The 14,540-nt window shown below is 34.0% G+C and overlaps 2 protein-coding genes and 1 long non-coding RNA gene across 12 annotated transcripts in view; 2 read left to right on the forward strand and 1 right to left on the reverse strand.

Moving 5' to 3' along the window:
* Window positions 1-289: 289 nt before the first annotated feature.
* On the reverse strand, window positions 290-949 carry LOC140815930 (uncharacterized). The gene is made up of 2 exons (XR_012114480.1): window positions 579-949; window positions 290-473 (listed from the first exon to the last, which is right to left on the reverse strand). It is a non-coding gene; the product is annotated as an uncharacterized lncRNA (long non-coding RNA).
* A 254-nt stretch (window positions 950-1,203) lies between these two features.
* Window positions 1,204-14,540, forward strand: part of LOC140815897 (nudix hydrolase 20, chloroplastic-like) — a 41,763-nt gene continuing 28,426 nt past the window's right edge. For 7 of the 10 annotated variants that reach the window (XR_012114472.1, XR_012114474.1, XR_012114476.1 and 4 more), the window contains exons 1-5: window positions 2,649-3,018; window positions 3,097-3,161; window positions 3,920-4,106; window positions 4,202-4,282; window positions 4,517-4,642. Coding sequence is in view for 4 of the 10 variants with exons in the window: in XM_073174954.1 (XP_073031055.1) it covers window positions 2,800-3,018; window positions 3,097-3,161; window positions 3,920-4,106; window positions 4,202-4,282; window positions 4,517-4,642 (678 nt within the window). In the remaining 6 variants the exon portion in view is untranslated. Of the gene's footprint in view, window positions 1,598-2,647; window positions 3,019-3,096; window positions 3,162-3,919; window positions 4,107-4,201; window positions 4,283-4,516; window positions 4,643-5,507; window positions 5,588-5,704; window positions 5,821-5,916; window positions 6,038-6,417; window positions 6,669-14,540 lie in introns of those variants that run through there. The other 3 variants (XM_073174926.1, XM_073174934.1, XM_073174917.1) reach the window with 3 other exon arrangements.
* LOC140824423 (polygalacturonase QRT2-like) lies at window positions 10,067-12,854 on the forward strand. The gene is made up of 10 exons (XM_073186015.1): window positions 10,067-10,167; window positions 10,421-10,558; window positions 10,648-10,785; window positions 10,965-11,135; window positions 11,210-11,236; window positions 11,368-11,575; window positions 11,771-11,852; window positions 11,958-12,066; window positions 12,284-12,400; window positions 12,535-12,854. Exons 2-10 carry the CDS (start codon window positions 10,424-10,426, stop codon window positions 12,760-12,762), a joined length of 1,215 nt encoding a protein of 404 aa, XP_073042116.1. The 5' UTR covers window positions 10,067-10,167; window positions 10,421-10,423; the 3' UTR covers window positions 12,763-12,854.

The raw sequence follows: 14,540 nt of genomic DNA on the forward strand, positions 1-14,540 counted from the left end.
TACACCAAATTCTCCAATCAAGTGCATTGAAATAAACAAATGCCTAAGCCCATGAATGGTTAAAACGCAATATTATAGGGTAAATTAAATCAAAATGAAAATAATAAACAATATTATCTGCCACCGCAAATACTTTACAACCAATATGCTTCACATATTGAATAGCAATAAAGTCAATTCCTCCTGCAATATCATGTATCTGCAATCGCTCTCAAAATTAACATTTTTAATGTTTTGATATTGTGTCAATAATAAATATCAATTTTTTTTTTAAAAAAAGGAGGAAATACCAAGATTGTGTTGTCAAGGGTGACATTTTTCAATACTGAAAGAGCAAAAATAGTTAACCGTGATGCTTCGGGCAATGCTGCTGCTCGAACAACGGAAACCCCTGAAGGAATTCGCAGAACATCATATGCGTGAACCACCAGAAACTCTGCATATGTACCCCCATATTGAAGACTCGCACAAACCTGTATAAACAGAAAACAAAAATGCAGTCACAATAAACCTAATTATTTAAATGTGATAAATAAAAAACCTATAAACTACTCGATCATTGATAAACTAATACTCACCTCATCACCCACTTTAAATTCACATGTGCTAGAGCCAACAACAGTAACTTTCCCCGAACACTCATATCCAATACCTTCACGGGAACCATACTGATGAAAAGGGACACCCTGTCGAGCCAAGTGTCACCTACGTTTAGTCCAATCGCTTCTACTTGTATCATAATTTCATAAATTTTAACAGTGGGTTTTGGACGCTCTTTTATTCGAAGAACTTCCGGACCACCGTGTTTTTCATAATACACAACCTTCGTCTGCAGAGTTGAACATAGCAAATATTAGACAGATATTGAAACATGAGAATGTTTCCAATTCACTCTCAAGTTAAATAAAATCAACTTCACAGCTGCGCACAATCATAACACTTGCAACTATTTTCACTATAACCTATAATAATTTCACAAACTCCCTATTTTTTTTTTCAAACAAAATCATTACCAATGAACCACGCTCGTTCGTATGAACTATGATCCAATTCCTTTCTAAAACATTTATTTGGGTAAAGGAAGGTTTTCAAAACTGCTTCTGGAATTAATTCATTAATCATTAAAACAAATTTAAATTTATAAACAATATAAAAACCTAATTCAAGATCTAGCTTCTGATGAAAGAGACTCATTCTCAACGCTACATCACATGATTATCATATGACTACATGCCAATTTATGATTATCTTCAGAAAGTTGTTCTACTTCTGCAGCCTGGTCGGCCAATTTTTTTTTATCTAAAAGAACATGAGAAAGTGGCTCCACAGAGTGGGAGACAGCAGGCAACAGACCACGATGAGTCATTTCTAGAGCTGGTGTAATATGCCTGTCATGCGGAGGTGGTATGTTTCTTCTCGAAGCCATTAGTAAGACAATATACTGAAGATGAAAAGGATCAAATTTAGAAGAATCTCATGTGTTTCGTCACAAAGTACAGTGGAGGGCCACAGATAAAACTTCCTAATAAGCAAAGAACAAAGAGATGATATTGTCCTATCCTTGAGAAATAAAGATGTTGACCCTCAAGTTTTCCAGGTCAGCATCCAACAAACAATCCACACTTCAAAAGAACGAATACCCAATGTTTTAATTTACGGTATGTACATTGATGACGAAACAACAATCCACCATCAATATGTTATCTACCGCACAACATATAAACCACATAGCAACACGACGGTGTTCCTTATGTACAAGATGTGAGAAGCTTTGCTTTGAAATGTATACATTAAACAAGACAAAACTCATCAGTTAAGATTTATAGGGCCATGATTACCATATTTGAGCGAACATTATGAATTTATCTAGTGGTTCATGGAAATAGTTATCTTTCTAAATTAACTCATCTCACTTTGTTAATTTCTCAATAAAATTTTCTTCAAAATTACTTAATAAACCAAAGTCGTTGATGCAAGTCTAAAAGAAGAAAAATACATTTTACTACATAACCAATTTGACAGTATATCTATTAACAAAAGGACTGACATAAAAAATATCTTAAAACAAAACATCCAAATAAATGAACGCATCTTGATAAGAATAAAATCCACGGAAATCTAACAAATCAAAACAAAATGATCATAACCAAGTCCCATAAGTCAACTTTTTCAATCACATCGCCTTCAACCAGACAATGTAAATATGAAATACCAAATTCAAATAGTTTTAAATGCAAAGCATCATACTGTCGTATTTAAAATTGAATATAAATATAATTTAAAATCCATAGCCAAAAAATTAATGGAAGATTACAATTCTCCACCTCTCAATCAATTATTTTCTAATGCTTATAATATCGTTTGATGCGAAAATGAAAAACCTCAACTAGGTTAAATTTCATACCTCAAAATGTAGAATCCTCCGGTAAAGATTGGGTCCGATGCAATGTGATAACGAGACATAAAGCAAGGCTTTTGGGTCGGGTCTATTAATTATATAGGCCCAGTCCACATCTAATAAAGACTAATAATTCATTTTTGTTTTCAATTTGGCAAATTCATCTTACTAAGCTGATATATTATAGAAGCAATGTGTTGTTATTTCAATGGAAATTTCAGTTTCGATTCAGTAAATATGAAATATCAAATAAAAATAGATATACGAAAACATTACTCGGCAGAAATAATAAACTCACTCACCAAACAATCGCAGAAGATTCAAACTACAAAAATGTTTGCTAAAAATAGATTTCCGATCCAAGAAAAGGCTAGAATTTGATATACAAGTTCAATTGAAGAATGGGAAGCAGTAGTCCTTTCTTTCATTTCTTGACAATCCCGACAAGGAAGCTCAAATTTCCACTTCGCTCTTCTTCACTTTCTGCATATCAACTCCACAGTAGTGCCTGTGCCTTCACCTGGGACGACGTCTTTCGATTCTCCCCACCGCACCAGACAACTGATTCTTCTCATCTCCAAGGTTTCTTCCAGAAAGTTAACCTCTGCAACCGCGATGCTGTTCGTTCTCATACCCTACATCTTTTCATCTTCTATGTATCGTTGTATATTCTAATGTTTTTGTGGGATGCGTTTCAGGAAAAGCAAAGTGAATTCGTCCCTTTTGTTGTAGAACAACATACTGTTGGTTATGTTCACAACAGGTAACAATCTCTTTTTTCTCAATTTGTATCTTCAATTGAGCTATCGATTTTTGTGTTGGTTCTGAAAATCGCTTATACACACGCACTCACGTGTCCACAGAATTTATGTAGCTTCAAGAATTCATATTGATAATGTTCGGTTCATAAAATATCGGGCATGTCCATTCATTACCCCAATAGCATAGTAGATGATTTGCCATTTACGGCTTTAGCTTAAAGATTTAATTTTGTTAGGATTTCACAACCTATTATGTTTGAAGTCGCGATTGCGTTAATGTTCAAGCGCTCAATTTTCGTTTCATGGGAGATAACCATGATTTGGTGATAATCTGATATACAGCATGTGCAATGTGTCCCCTCAGTCCTCACATGTCTAATAGCTGTTTCCGGTTCAGCTATAAAATAATGATAGATAATGTACGAAAAAGGGGTATTTACACTGCCTTCTCACACAGTCTGTTCGTTGTTGTGCTGATTAATTCAGGTCACAGTTTCAAGTGATAAATCCTGGTGCTTATAGCTTTGTTGGTGTTGAAATTAGATTATCGTGTTGCCTTTGATGGATTAAGTTATAAATAATTAATCATTTGAATTTGGCCTAAAGCAGTGAACTAAAAATTTAGAACTCGTCTCTTCTAAATTTTAATCACAGTTTTGCAGAAACAATTTAGACTATGAGCTTTTCTTGTCATGGGCAATTGTTTCAAGTGCTGTATTTTAATTTTCTATGACACGGTCGCTTCCAATGTCATATACAGATTTGCTCACTGTTTGAGGAGATTTGAAGAAACATTTATATTTCCAGAGGACACCTCTTATGGCCTCAATTTTGGATACTATGTGTCATTACATACTAGGTTGAGCACATATGAGGATAGGACAATAGCTGTGGGCAACACAATCAAGTGTTTGGGTGAAGAGCTTATACCAGGAATTCGGAATGAGGTATTTAGAATGTGCTATCACTGTATGGATATGCAGAAACAGATATGATATATCTTCATCTTGTTGTATGTTTTGGCTTATTCTAATATTTGCAGCTGTATCCTGTCATGTCTTCTTTTGGGACTCCAGAATTTTTCTCAATAGAGCGTGCGGCAGCGCCATACTTTGGAATAAAGGTGGTATAATATCCTATATTTAATTTTTGTTAATGCAAGCTTGAGTTTCATTTAGGTTACTGCATTTTTGTATTCAATGAATATCTCATCTTCCAAAATGTAAACCCAGCAATCTCTGTTTATTACCCAAAAAATTTGTGTTCGTCATTGTCTGAGTACTGTTTTATTTACATGTCATTAAGTAGACCTCAGCTCCTGATGCTCTTTTCTTTGGATAATGTATTTTTATGCTAGGCTTATGGAGTGCATATGAATGGTTATGTTGAAAGAGATGGTGAGAAATACCTATGGATAGCAAAGAGAAGTAAAGCTAAACCCACTTTTCCGGGGAAGCTGGACCATATGGTTGCTGGAGGGCAGGTACTTATTGGCCTCTCTATTTCATGGTTAAAAATTATATTTTAAAATTACTTCGGGATCAGTACAATTTAACACACCAGCTGGATATACAGTCATTGGAAATTTTCATTCATTTAATATTTGTATTTTTGTGTTACGAAACTATGCTTACCCACCGATCACTTATAAAAAACCGAAAACTTGAAAGGGGTAGGAGTAAGGAAAATGCAAGAACAAAGAGTAAAACAACTAAGGAAAAAGGGAAGGTAATGGAATAAAGAATTAAAAAAGGATAAAGAGAACGTAAAATTTCTTAAAATTTTGCATTTTCAATTGAAACGTATAATTAATTAATTTTCTTTACTTAAACGCACATTTTCTTTTATCTATATGTTTATCAATATGTATATGTGAACTTTTATGTATATGTGGCAACAAAATTTTAGAAAAACAATAACCAGATAAAAGATCACCAAAATAGAAAAGAATATGTAAATATCATCAAAGTTTATGCCAAGAAAAAATTGATATGGTAATACAACAATTAAGTCAAAGTATAGATGACCACTCAAATTTCAATGAGATCTTGTTTCAGTAATAATGGGTTGAGAAACAGCAAGTAAAAATTGGCAATTGATTTTTTGATTCATTATAGTTACACCTGGACGAAGTACTTTTCTCCAAAACAAGAATTCCGTTTTGTTTTCTTTTTCTGGATGCTTTTGTTGTAATCTAGCTGCCTATAAGGATAATGCTTAATAATTATAGAGAATATGAATATAATTATGATTTTCAATTGCAAGGTTTTGCAACTTGCATACACAGGAAAATGTGAGTTACCAAACTGTTATTTTCCATATTGTCACACACATTCGTACAAATGCAGCCACATGGAATCTCCTGTGAGGAGAATCTAGTAAAGGAATGTAAAGAAGAAGCAGGGATACCAAGATCCATATCCAGCACGTAAGCTTTTCATTTCATTATCTTGCTGTACAAAGAATCAAAAACTTACATTTGAATCGTTATGATAATCATCTCGGTGAATAAATTAATGAATTGTGTCTGATTTTCTGAACTCAGAGCTAGAGCAGTTGGAGCTGTATCTTATATGGACGTCGATGGATATAGATTCAAGAGAGACGTTCTTTTCTGTTATGATTTAAAGCTTCCGGAGGACTTTATTCCTACAAATGAAGGTGAGGCATTTGAAATTCTCTAGCCCCCACTCAAAAAAAAAACAGAGAGCCAACTAAGAAGCTTTTTTATCAACTCATTTCCTCTTGTAACGGTAGATGAAGAAGTGGAAAGCTTTAAGCTAGTTCCTGTGACACAAGTTGCAAATATCATAAGGAGCACGGATTTTTTCAAAGCAAATTGCAATCTGGTGATTATTGATTTCCTGTTTCGCCATGGGTATGCTATCTTTCATTTCATATGACGCAATCTTTTTTGTGCAATGCCTTGTTTCAAGTAGAAATATAATGCTAGATTTCATTAAGCAAGCAGCAATGTTGTTCTTCATGCTTCCACTTGACTGTTATATCCTTCTATCCCCTAATGGATGCCCTTATTGACACTGGGGCTGATAATGCTTGTACTACTATGTTCTCCAACACAAATCCGCATGGCATTATGTACAAGTTGTGTTTGATCATGTATTGACGATTATTAATTTTGACCATCTTATATTTATTCGTAATGAAAATGAAATGTCTCTATTGATTATTGATCTGACCCCAAAATCTCTATTAATTTGTGAGTATTTTTCCTTGGCTAATTTGTCATACGTGCAGGTATATTAAGCCTGAAGATGTAGGATATCTGAAGCTATTACAAAGTCTGAGAAGTGGAGATTGTACCTAAATATTTACTGTTCATTCAAATGTTTGTTCCTTTCACCTTGGTGTCATGCAAGAATAGCTGATACCCAGGACCCAATTTTGTTTTTCATATTCTACACTATTGTATGATACAATGTTTTTGTAAAAACCTTTTGTGGGATCACACCCACTTTGGTCTTTTCAGTTTGCAGTTTTTTCCCAAATAGTCTTTCTTCTTTTCGGGCCACCAAATTGCTCCTTAATGTTTTGTAATGTTTCTCAAATTCGTCCCTTATGTTTTCTCGACATTAAAAACTAATTGATAAAAAAAACTCATATCTAAATAAATTTTTATTTTGGACCTTCTTGTTTATCATTTTTTTCTCATAATAATCCTTCTTTTGGGCCGGAAAAATTATCCCTCAGCTATTCTTGCATGACACCAAGGTGAAAGGATCATTATTCCCAATTCGGTCTGTACCGTATAGTGACATTTTTTTAGATATTGGATGGTGTGTGAATAATTAAACTAATTAATAAATACACATAAATATCAAAAAAATATTTCTACAAAATCACATAGACAAAGATGAAACGTTAAACAAATGCAAACAATAATTTTTAATCTTCTTATTCACTAATACGAAAACAAATTAATTTCATGTTTCATTATTAAAATCCCAAGTTTTAACATTTCATTTAAAAAATTATTTAGTATAACACAATATTAATTTCCTAAATTAAATAACTCTCGAGTTTAAGAAATAACTGGCTTCCATGCAAAGGACTTCAAAAATATTATTCAGAGAGAATGATTGTATAATGTAACAATAACACGCAAATACAAGAATCAAATTACCATATATGCTACATGGTAGATCAGTATTTCGATTATAAAATGAATAAATTAATGTGAAGGACATGTGACTTACCTTACATGAATCGTTGCTATGCTTCGAATTAGTATCTTTTGACTTTGTGTTGTTCTCACGATTTGGTGTGTCCGTCCGAGGGTTCTCAATTTGGAGTAAATTGTTTTCAGATAGTGTTTCAGAAGCTTTAAAGGAAGATGGGTTGGATCTCTGTAGATTTTTACTATTTGGTGTGTCCGTCCGAGGGTCCTCAATTTGGTTGCCAATTATTCGAAAGTTCCATTTTTTAGACAAAAATACTAATTTCTTCTCCCTAAAAGGCAGTGAGTCTTAATAGTCGAGTATTCGAGTTGACTTTGCACCTTATGGTAAATATGAGAAGATGAACTTAAAGTGTAGTTCGGGTAGAGAATTTTTTTTTTTTATCGAAGTTGAGATCTGACGAGATTTCAGGAGCATATTTTTAAATATTTATAGATCCTTTCTAAAAACCTATAGCAAATAATTGTAGTTATCTTATAAACACGTAAAACGTCATATAGAGTATTTTGAAAACAACTTGCAAGACACAAGTTAGAGGAATCAGACATTCAGTGAAAGTTCCCATGCTACAAAATTTTCTTTTACATCTTGATTGATTACATGAACTCATTCGTCTCTTAGTTCAATAAATAATTCCAAGAAACCTGATCGCAGGAGGTAAAATTGGAGACCAGCTCGAGGAATCAGGTGAAAATGCTTTTGTGGCTGTGGAAAAAACAGTTGGAAGTAAGTGTGAGCTTTTGTTTTCTACTTACTAAGTAGTGGTCAAGACACACGGCTCTACAGTTGGATAAACAATTTCAATTTACCTTAGATTTCCTACATGGGTTTTGACACAACTTTAAAGTCCAAGGGGCCCACGGGCCCTCAGGAAGTGAGCATATAAGCAAGCAGGTGCACCTACTTATTATCATTATTACGCGATCTGTCAGGTATTCAACATTTGTGAATTGGGAGCTGTGGTGGCCTTCTTTTCCAATATTAGTTTATTTTAAGGAGACACAGACAAAGCCTGAAGGACAAAACACCTTGAAACCTGAGTATATATATCTTACCTTGTTTTGCTTCCGTGATCAAATTCTTGGTATGTACTGATAAAACCCATTTATCCATCCTTCTTTCCTTTTAGAATGGCAAGAAACTATGTGATGTCATGGTAGAACGATGTGGTTCTTCGAAAACCAGCGGCCCTGAATGGTGGTAATGACAATATTGTTCGAGTCCGAGACGAATTAGGTGTGTACTTGTTCTTTTGCATGTAGTAATTCAACATACAGTTTCATCTTTCTTCGTTGTTTACTTGGTTATTTGGTAAGACAACTCTGATATAGATGGCGTCGTGAATTTTTGGTCAAGATGGCGCGACTTCATGCATTTTTTTTTTTGCAGGAGGAGCTAAAAGTCAGAAGTTGTTTATGGAGGAGGCCTAGTTTCATGCACAAATTTCAATGTAAGATCAATCGTCGCTTGTATCAAATTATTATTATTAAGGAAGCATGTTGCATCTACACAAACTTTTAACTGATCAATTGTTCCGTTAACTTTTGATTCTTTGGTTAAAAAAAATCCAAAATTATATTGAATTTCCTCAAAATATTAGTCTTCTGTACCTGATCAAAACGTATTAAATTGAGTAAAATTTGGATCCGACCCTCGAAATTCGAGGCTAAAAGAACAAACTTTTCTGGCAAGATAATATTTAATATAATGGTGTTCGAGAATTACCAATGTCAAAAACGCAATCACTTCTACTAAAAAAAAAAAGGAGTTCAGATTTTCGAAATTGAAAAAAAGAGAAAGAAAAATGGTTTGAATCTCTTCGTAAGTTAAGCATCGCTTTGCTTGTAATAAACGCAGCAATTATAGCATGTTTGAGGAAAAACTGTCCAAAATGTCAAAATGAACATTAATGTCATTATGTCGGGATTCACTCTCCATAAGAAATTATTTTCCATGGAAGGATAAGAACCAAAATACAGAGAGAAAAGTATACATAACATATTTTAAAATGGGAGTGTCATTTTTTGTAATCTCAAGCTTTTTATGTAAAATTCTATCATTTGTGTTGTGATAAACATCCCCAAGCAACAAACTAAGAAATTAAAATAAGATTGAAACCATGAAAGGAAAAGGACACCACTCAAAGTCAAACCAAGATAAAAATCTTTACAACAAATCTGGAATTAAATTCAAAAAAGAAAAAGAAAACCAAAGTTATCTTTAGAGATTACAATACTCCAATTATGATTAGCATTGTGTGCAAGGAAAAAATTTAAAGCCTCGATCAAATGTATAAATTTCTTTCGCTCGACCTGTATATGTATATTTCTTTTTTTCCTTTAATTTATCAGAAGAACCATTCATCTCACAGAGGTAAGTTGAGCTTTTGTTTGTCAATAAAATGACCTAATTTGATTCAAATTGTATTTTATTTTAAAATACAACTTTTTCATATGTTATTATTAAAACCAACCTTGTTTTAACTTATAATTAACTATTGGACATTAATTAAAAGACCAGTGAAATGCATGTCTTAAGAACAAGGACTTAAATGAATTCCCATTTATTTATTAATTAATATCGAAGAAGACGTAGCAATCGCATGAATATTAATTATGGCTTAGCACGTATGTATCACTCAGTTTATATTATCGAACCAATATAAATTCAAGGTACTGCTCCCCTTTTGATGTATATACGAACATGGCCTGGTTTTTGATTCATTAATATATATATACGTTTTTGCAGGCTCAGCATTAATACTGAGGATAGGAGTTACACACTCATTGGCCGCAACAAAGTTTCCCCGGTACGTATATATATATATATATATATATATATATATATATATATATATATATATATATATATATATATATATATATATATATATATACGTCTCTCCCTAAATTATATCTTCCATAAACAATCCACTTTTTAACCAAATTCTCCACTACTTGTTCATTTCTATTCCAAAATATATATTCTTGTAAAAGATGATTATATATTTGTATATATAATCTCTATTGTTTTTTGAAAGGAAATTAATTAATTGCATGCAGGATATGTTTGGAGTAGTGTTATTCATTTTTGCGTTAGGTTCTTCACATGCTAGTTGCATATTTGACTGCAAAGATGAAGACCATTTTAGTGTGACAGACTATGGAGCCAAAAGTGATGGTCGAACTGATGATTCACAAGTAAAATTTTTCATTTTTTCTTTTTTCTTTTTGGATCATTTTGCTAAAGTTTGTTTCATTAATTTTATATATAGTGCTTTTAAATTCAGGCATTCTTAGAGACATGGGATGCTGCGTGTACCGCACCAATTCCATCTTCAAGATTCATTGTTCCTCCGAACAAGACATATTTACTCGACCCGATTATTTTCGTAGGTCCATGCCAACCTAAGACTATCTATTTCATTGTAAGCACGAATATCAACTCTTTTCTTTTATCTTTTTAATTTCGTTTGTGAGGAGTAGCTAATTGGGTGGTTCTTTTTATCATGATGGTTATGGTCAAATATTAAATTATGTACGTGTAATAATAATAATACTATGAAAAATGTAAAGTTTGGTTTGTCATGTAAATTGTGTCCCAAAGATTTCTGGCAGAATTATCGGGCCGGAACTGCCTAGCGAATGGAATGGGAAGGATGCGAGTGGATGGCTAGGATTTAAGGATGTGAATGGGCTTAATGTAGATGGATTTGGCACTGTGGATGGGCGTGGCCAGGGATGGTGGGATCAATCATGCAGATATCATCCTCAATTGGTACATTTATAAATAAATCAAACTGCAACATAAATATGAATTTTACTTGAAACATTTTGTTTCTGAATTTGCAGAAACAATGCACCACATTGGCTCCAACTGTAAGTATGTGTATAGATTCGCTAAAAATAAAATAAAAAATGGGCTGGTAGCATAAAATGCATGTACCATCATTTGCAGACTTCAAATAATCGTTAATATGGAATGTGATTCAAAACAATATTAATGTTAGGCATTGAAGTTTATGGAATGTAACGACAGCAGCGTCAGCAACTTGAAGCTCGTTAACAGCGCGCAAACACACCTATTGTTGAGGGGATGCGATAGTTTTGTGGTTAACAATGTTGTGATCGAGAGTCCTGCAAATTCTCCCAACACCGACGGCATTCATATCCACTCCTCCCACAATGTGATCATCACCAATTCCAAATTTTCCACTGGTGTGTATCACTAATTTTGTGGAATTTATATAACATTATACTTCATCACACGAGACGAAATTTTAAATTTTCAAAAATTCAAGCCCTTGCCTCCTCGAAGACCATAATTATCATGCTTATTAGATGGAATTAATCGTTGCTTGATTAGTTGATGTTTATAAATTTACGATATGATTTCATGAATACTAAATTCAGGGGATGATTGTATTTCTATTGGCGATCGAATTTCCAACATCAAAATATACAATGTGGTGTGTGGACCTGGTCATGGTATTAGGTAATTAAATGTATTTCTTTTCATTATTTGACATAGTTTTCAAATTATAATATATAAAAATAAGATGATCGATATTTATATTTAATTATATCATAAAATACTTAGTATTGGAAGCCTGGGAAGACGAGGAAATTATGTGCAAGTAGAGAAGATTCATATATCTGACGCATTCTTCAAGGGAACCACCAATGGAGCCAGAATCAAGACTTGGCAGGTAAATGCATTTTCAAATCAGTAAGTTTTCTGATTTTAAATAAGAAAATGTTAATAGAACTTAAAGATTTAATTAATTTGCATCGGTCTGATCACATGCTTTCTTATTTCTTACTAAACTATATATTTTATACAGAACTTGAGAGATACAAGTTTTTACGACTTGGGATATATTTTCAATTTACGTAATTTACTTTGTAATATGTAAAACATTTTAGGTGGGAAGAGGATACGTCCGAGATGTGACATTCGAAAACTTGATGTTCGATTCCGTCCAAAATCCGATAATCATCGATCAAAATTACTGTGACGTTAGAAACGCATGCAAAGAAGAGGTACCGTTTTATTTGGTTTATAATTATTTTAAGATTTTCATCTACCCTTGTTAATTTTAGGCATTGCAAATTAACTTAATGTATTAATCAACTATATAAAGATTAAATAAAACACAATGTCTTGATTTGTGAAGGAAACCGGAGTTGAAATCAGCAATGTGAGATACAAGGAAATATATGGGACATCGAGCGGTGAAATCGCCGTTAATCTAAACTGCAGTTACTCTGTGCCGTGTTACCAAATATTGATGGAGTCGATAGAATTGGTATCGACTACACCTGGAGAAGATGTCATTGCAGATTGTGCCAATGCTTATGGTCAAGAATTCGATGTTTCTCCCGCTTCATGTCTTTTGAATTGAGCCACCGCATCATCGTTAAATTAATATCATATGTTTTTTTTAAAATATATATTTGATTTAGAATATTAATTAACACGATTAATTAAGATTGTATATGTGTTGAAGTCTGTAAAACTGGAGGGAAAAATATCTGAAGCAATTGTATTTCACATATTCACGTTTGTACAGTGATGCCCTTTTATACACAATGAAGTAAAGAGAAGTAAAGAAAGCGGGTTATGCAATGAACACACTTATGCCTATGTGAATATCAACTAATAAAATGAATACTAACTAACACTCCCCCTCAAGATTGGTGGAGGTTTAAAACACCAATCTTGGACAGCAAGTAGGTGTGTTGATCCTTTCCCAAGCTCTTGGTGCAAATGTCCGCGAGTTGATTGCTTGTGGGAACATAAGAGGTTTTGAGTAACTTGGACTGAATTTTTTCCCGTATCAAATGACAATCTATTTCGATATGCTTCGTTCGTTCATGATAAAGGGGGTTGGCAGCGATATGCATTGCTGCCATGTTATCACAATACAAGGTGGCTGGTTCGGTAATAGACACACCCATCTCTTGAAGTAATCCAGTAACCCATACAATCTCACAAGAAGTAGTAGCCATTGCCCTATACTCAGCTTCCGCGGATGATCTCGAAACCGTGCTTTGTTTCTTAGTTTTCCAGGACACCAGTGAATCTCCTAGCTTCACACAATAGCCTGTGAGAGATCTCCGAGACATGGGGCAGGCCGCCCAGTCGGAATCACAATATGCAGATAGGGACAAGTCACTATGAGCAGACAACAAGATACCTAAACCAGGTGTGGACTTCAAGTAGCGCACAACTCTAATAGCAGCTTCCATGTGTGATTTCTTAGGTGCATGTAGGAATTGACTGAGATTCTGCACCACATAGCAGAGATCTGGTCTAGTGATAGTAAGGTATATCAACTTGCCTACAAGTCTTTTATAAGTATTGGAATCTAACAGTAAAGAATCGACAGCAGCCAATGAATCCTCTTGTTGAATAACCGAATCAAGTTCGTGACTTGTAAGCCTAAGGTTTTGCTCCATAGGTGTTGTACACGGCTTGGCACCACTCAAACCCATTTCTGAAATCAGTTCTAGTGCATACTTCCGTTGACATAAGTAGATTCCTTCATTAGACCTGGCAATCTCAATACCCAAAAAATATCTCAATGGACCTAAATCCTTGAGATGTATTCTGGAATGAAGGAACAGCTTCAGCTCTTTGATAGAGGAATCACTATCACCAGTTATTATAATGTCATCGACATACACAAGTAACAAATGCTCTGATACCATGTTAAGATTGGAACTTGGACCTAACTCAACCCCAAAAGCTAGCTCAAGGGAGGAGGATTGTCCAAGCCAATATATACAACTCCCAAGTTATTTATCCAACCGAAGTGGGACAGTTAACACACCCCTCTCACGCCCAGGAATGAACATCTGGAGCGTGGAGTTTACAAATGACCCAATTATGGGCAGAACGGGTGGCCTAATTATAGGCAGTCCAACACATAACGGTAGAACCCGGGCTCTGATACCATGTTGAAGTCTGTAAAACTGGAGGGAAAAATATCTGAAGCAATTGTATTTCACATATTCACGTTTGTACAGTGATGCCCTTTTATACACAATGAAGTAAAGAGAAGTAAAGAAAGCGGGTTATGCAATGAACACACTTATGCCTATGTGAATATCAACTAATAAAATGAATACTAACTAACAATATGAAGAATGCATGAATATGTTACTTGCGAGGGTACTG

This window comes from Primulina eburnea, chromosome 2 (genome assembly GCF_022965805.1).
Source record: "Primulina eburnea isolate SZY01 chromosome 2, ASM2296580v1, whole genome shotgun sequence".
NCBI classification, from domain to species: Eukaryota; Viridiplantae; Streptophyta; class Magnoliopsida; order Lamiales; family Gesneriaceae; genus Primulina; species Primulina eburnea.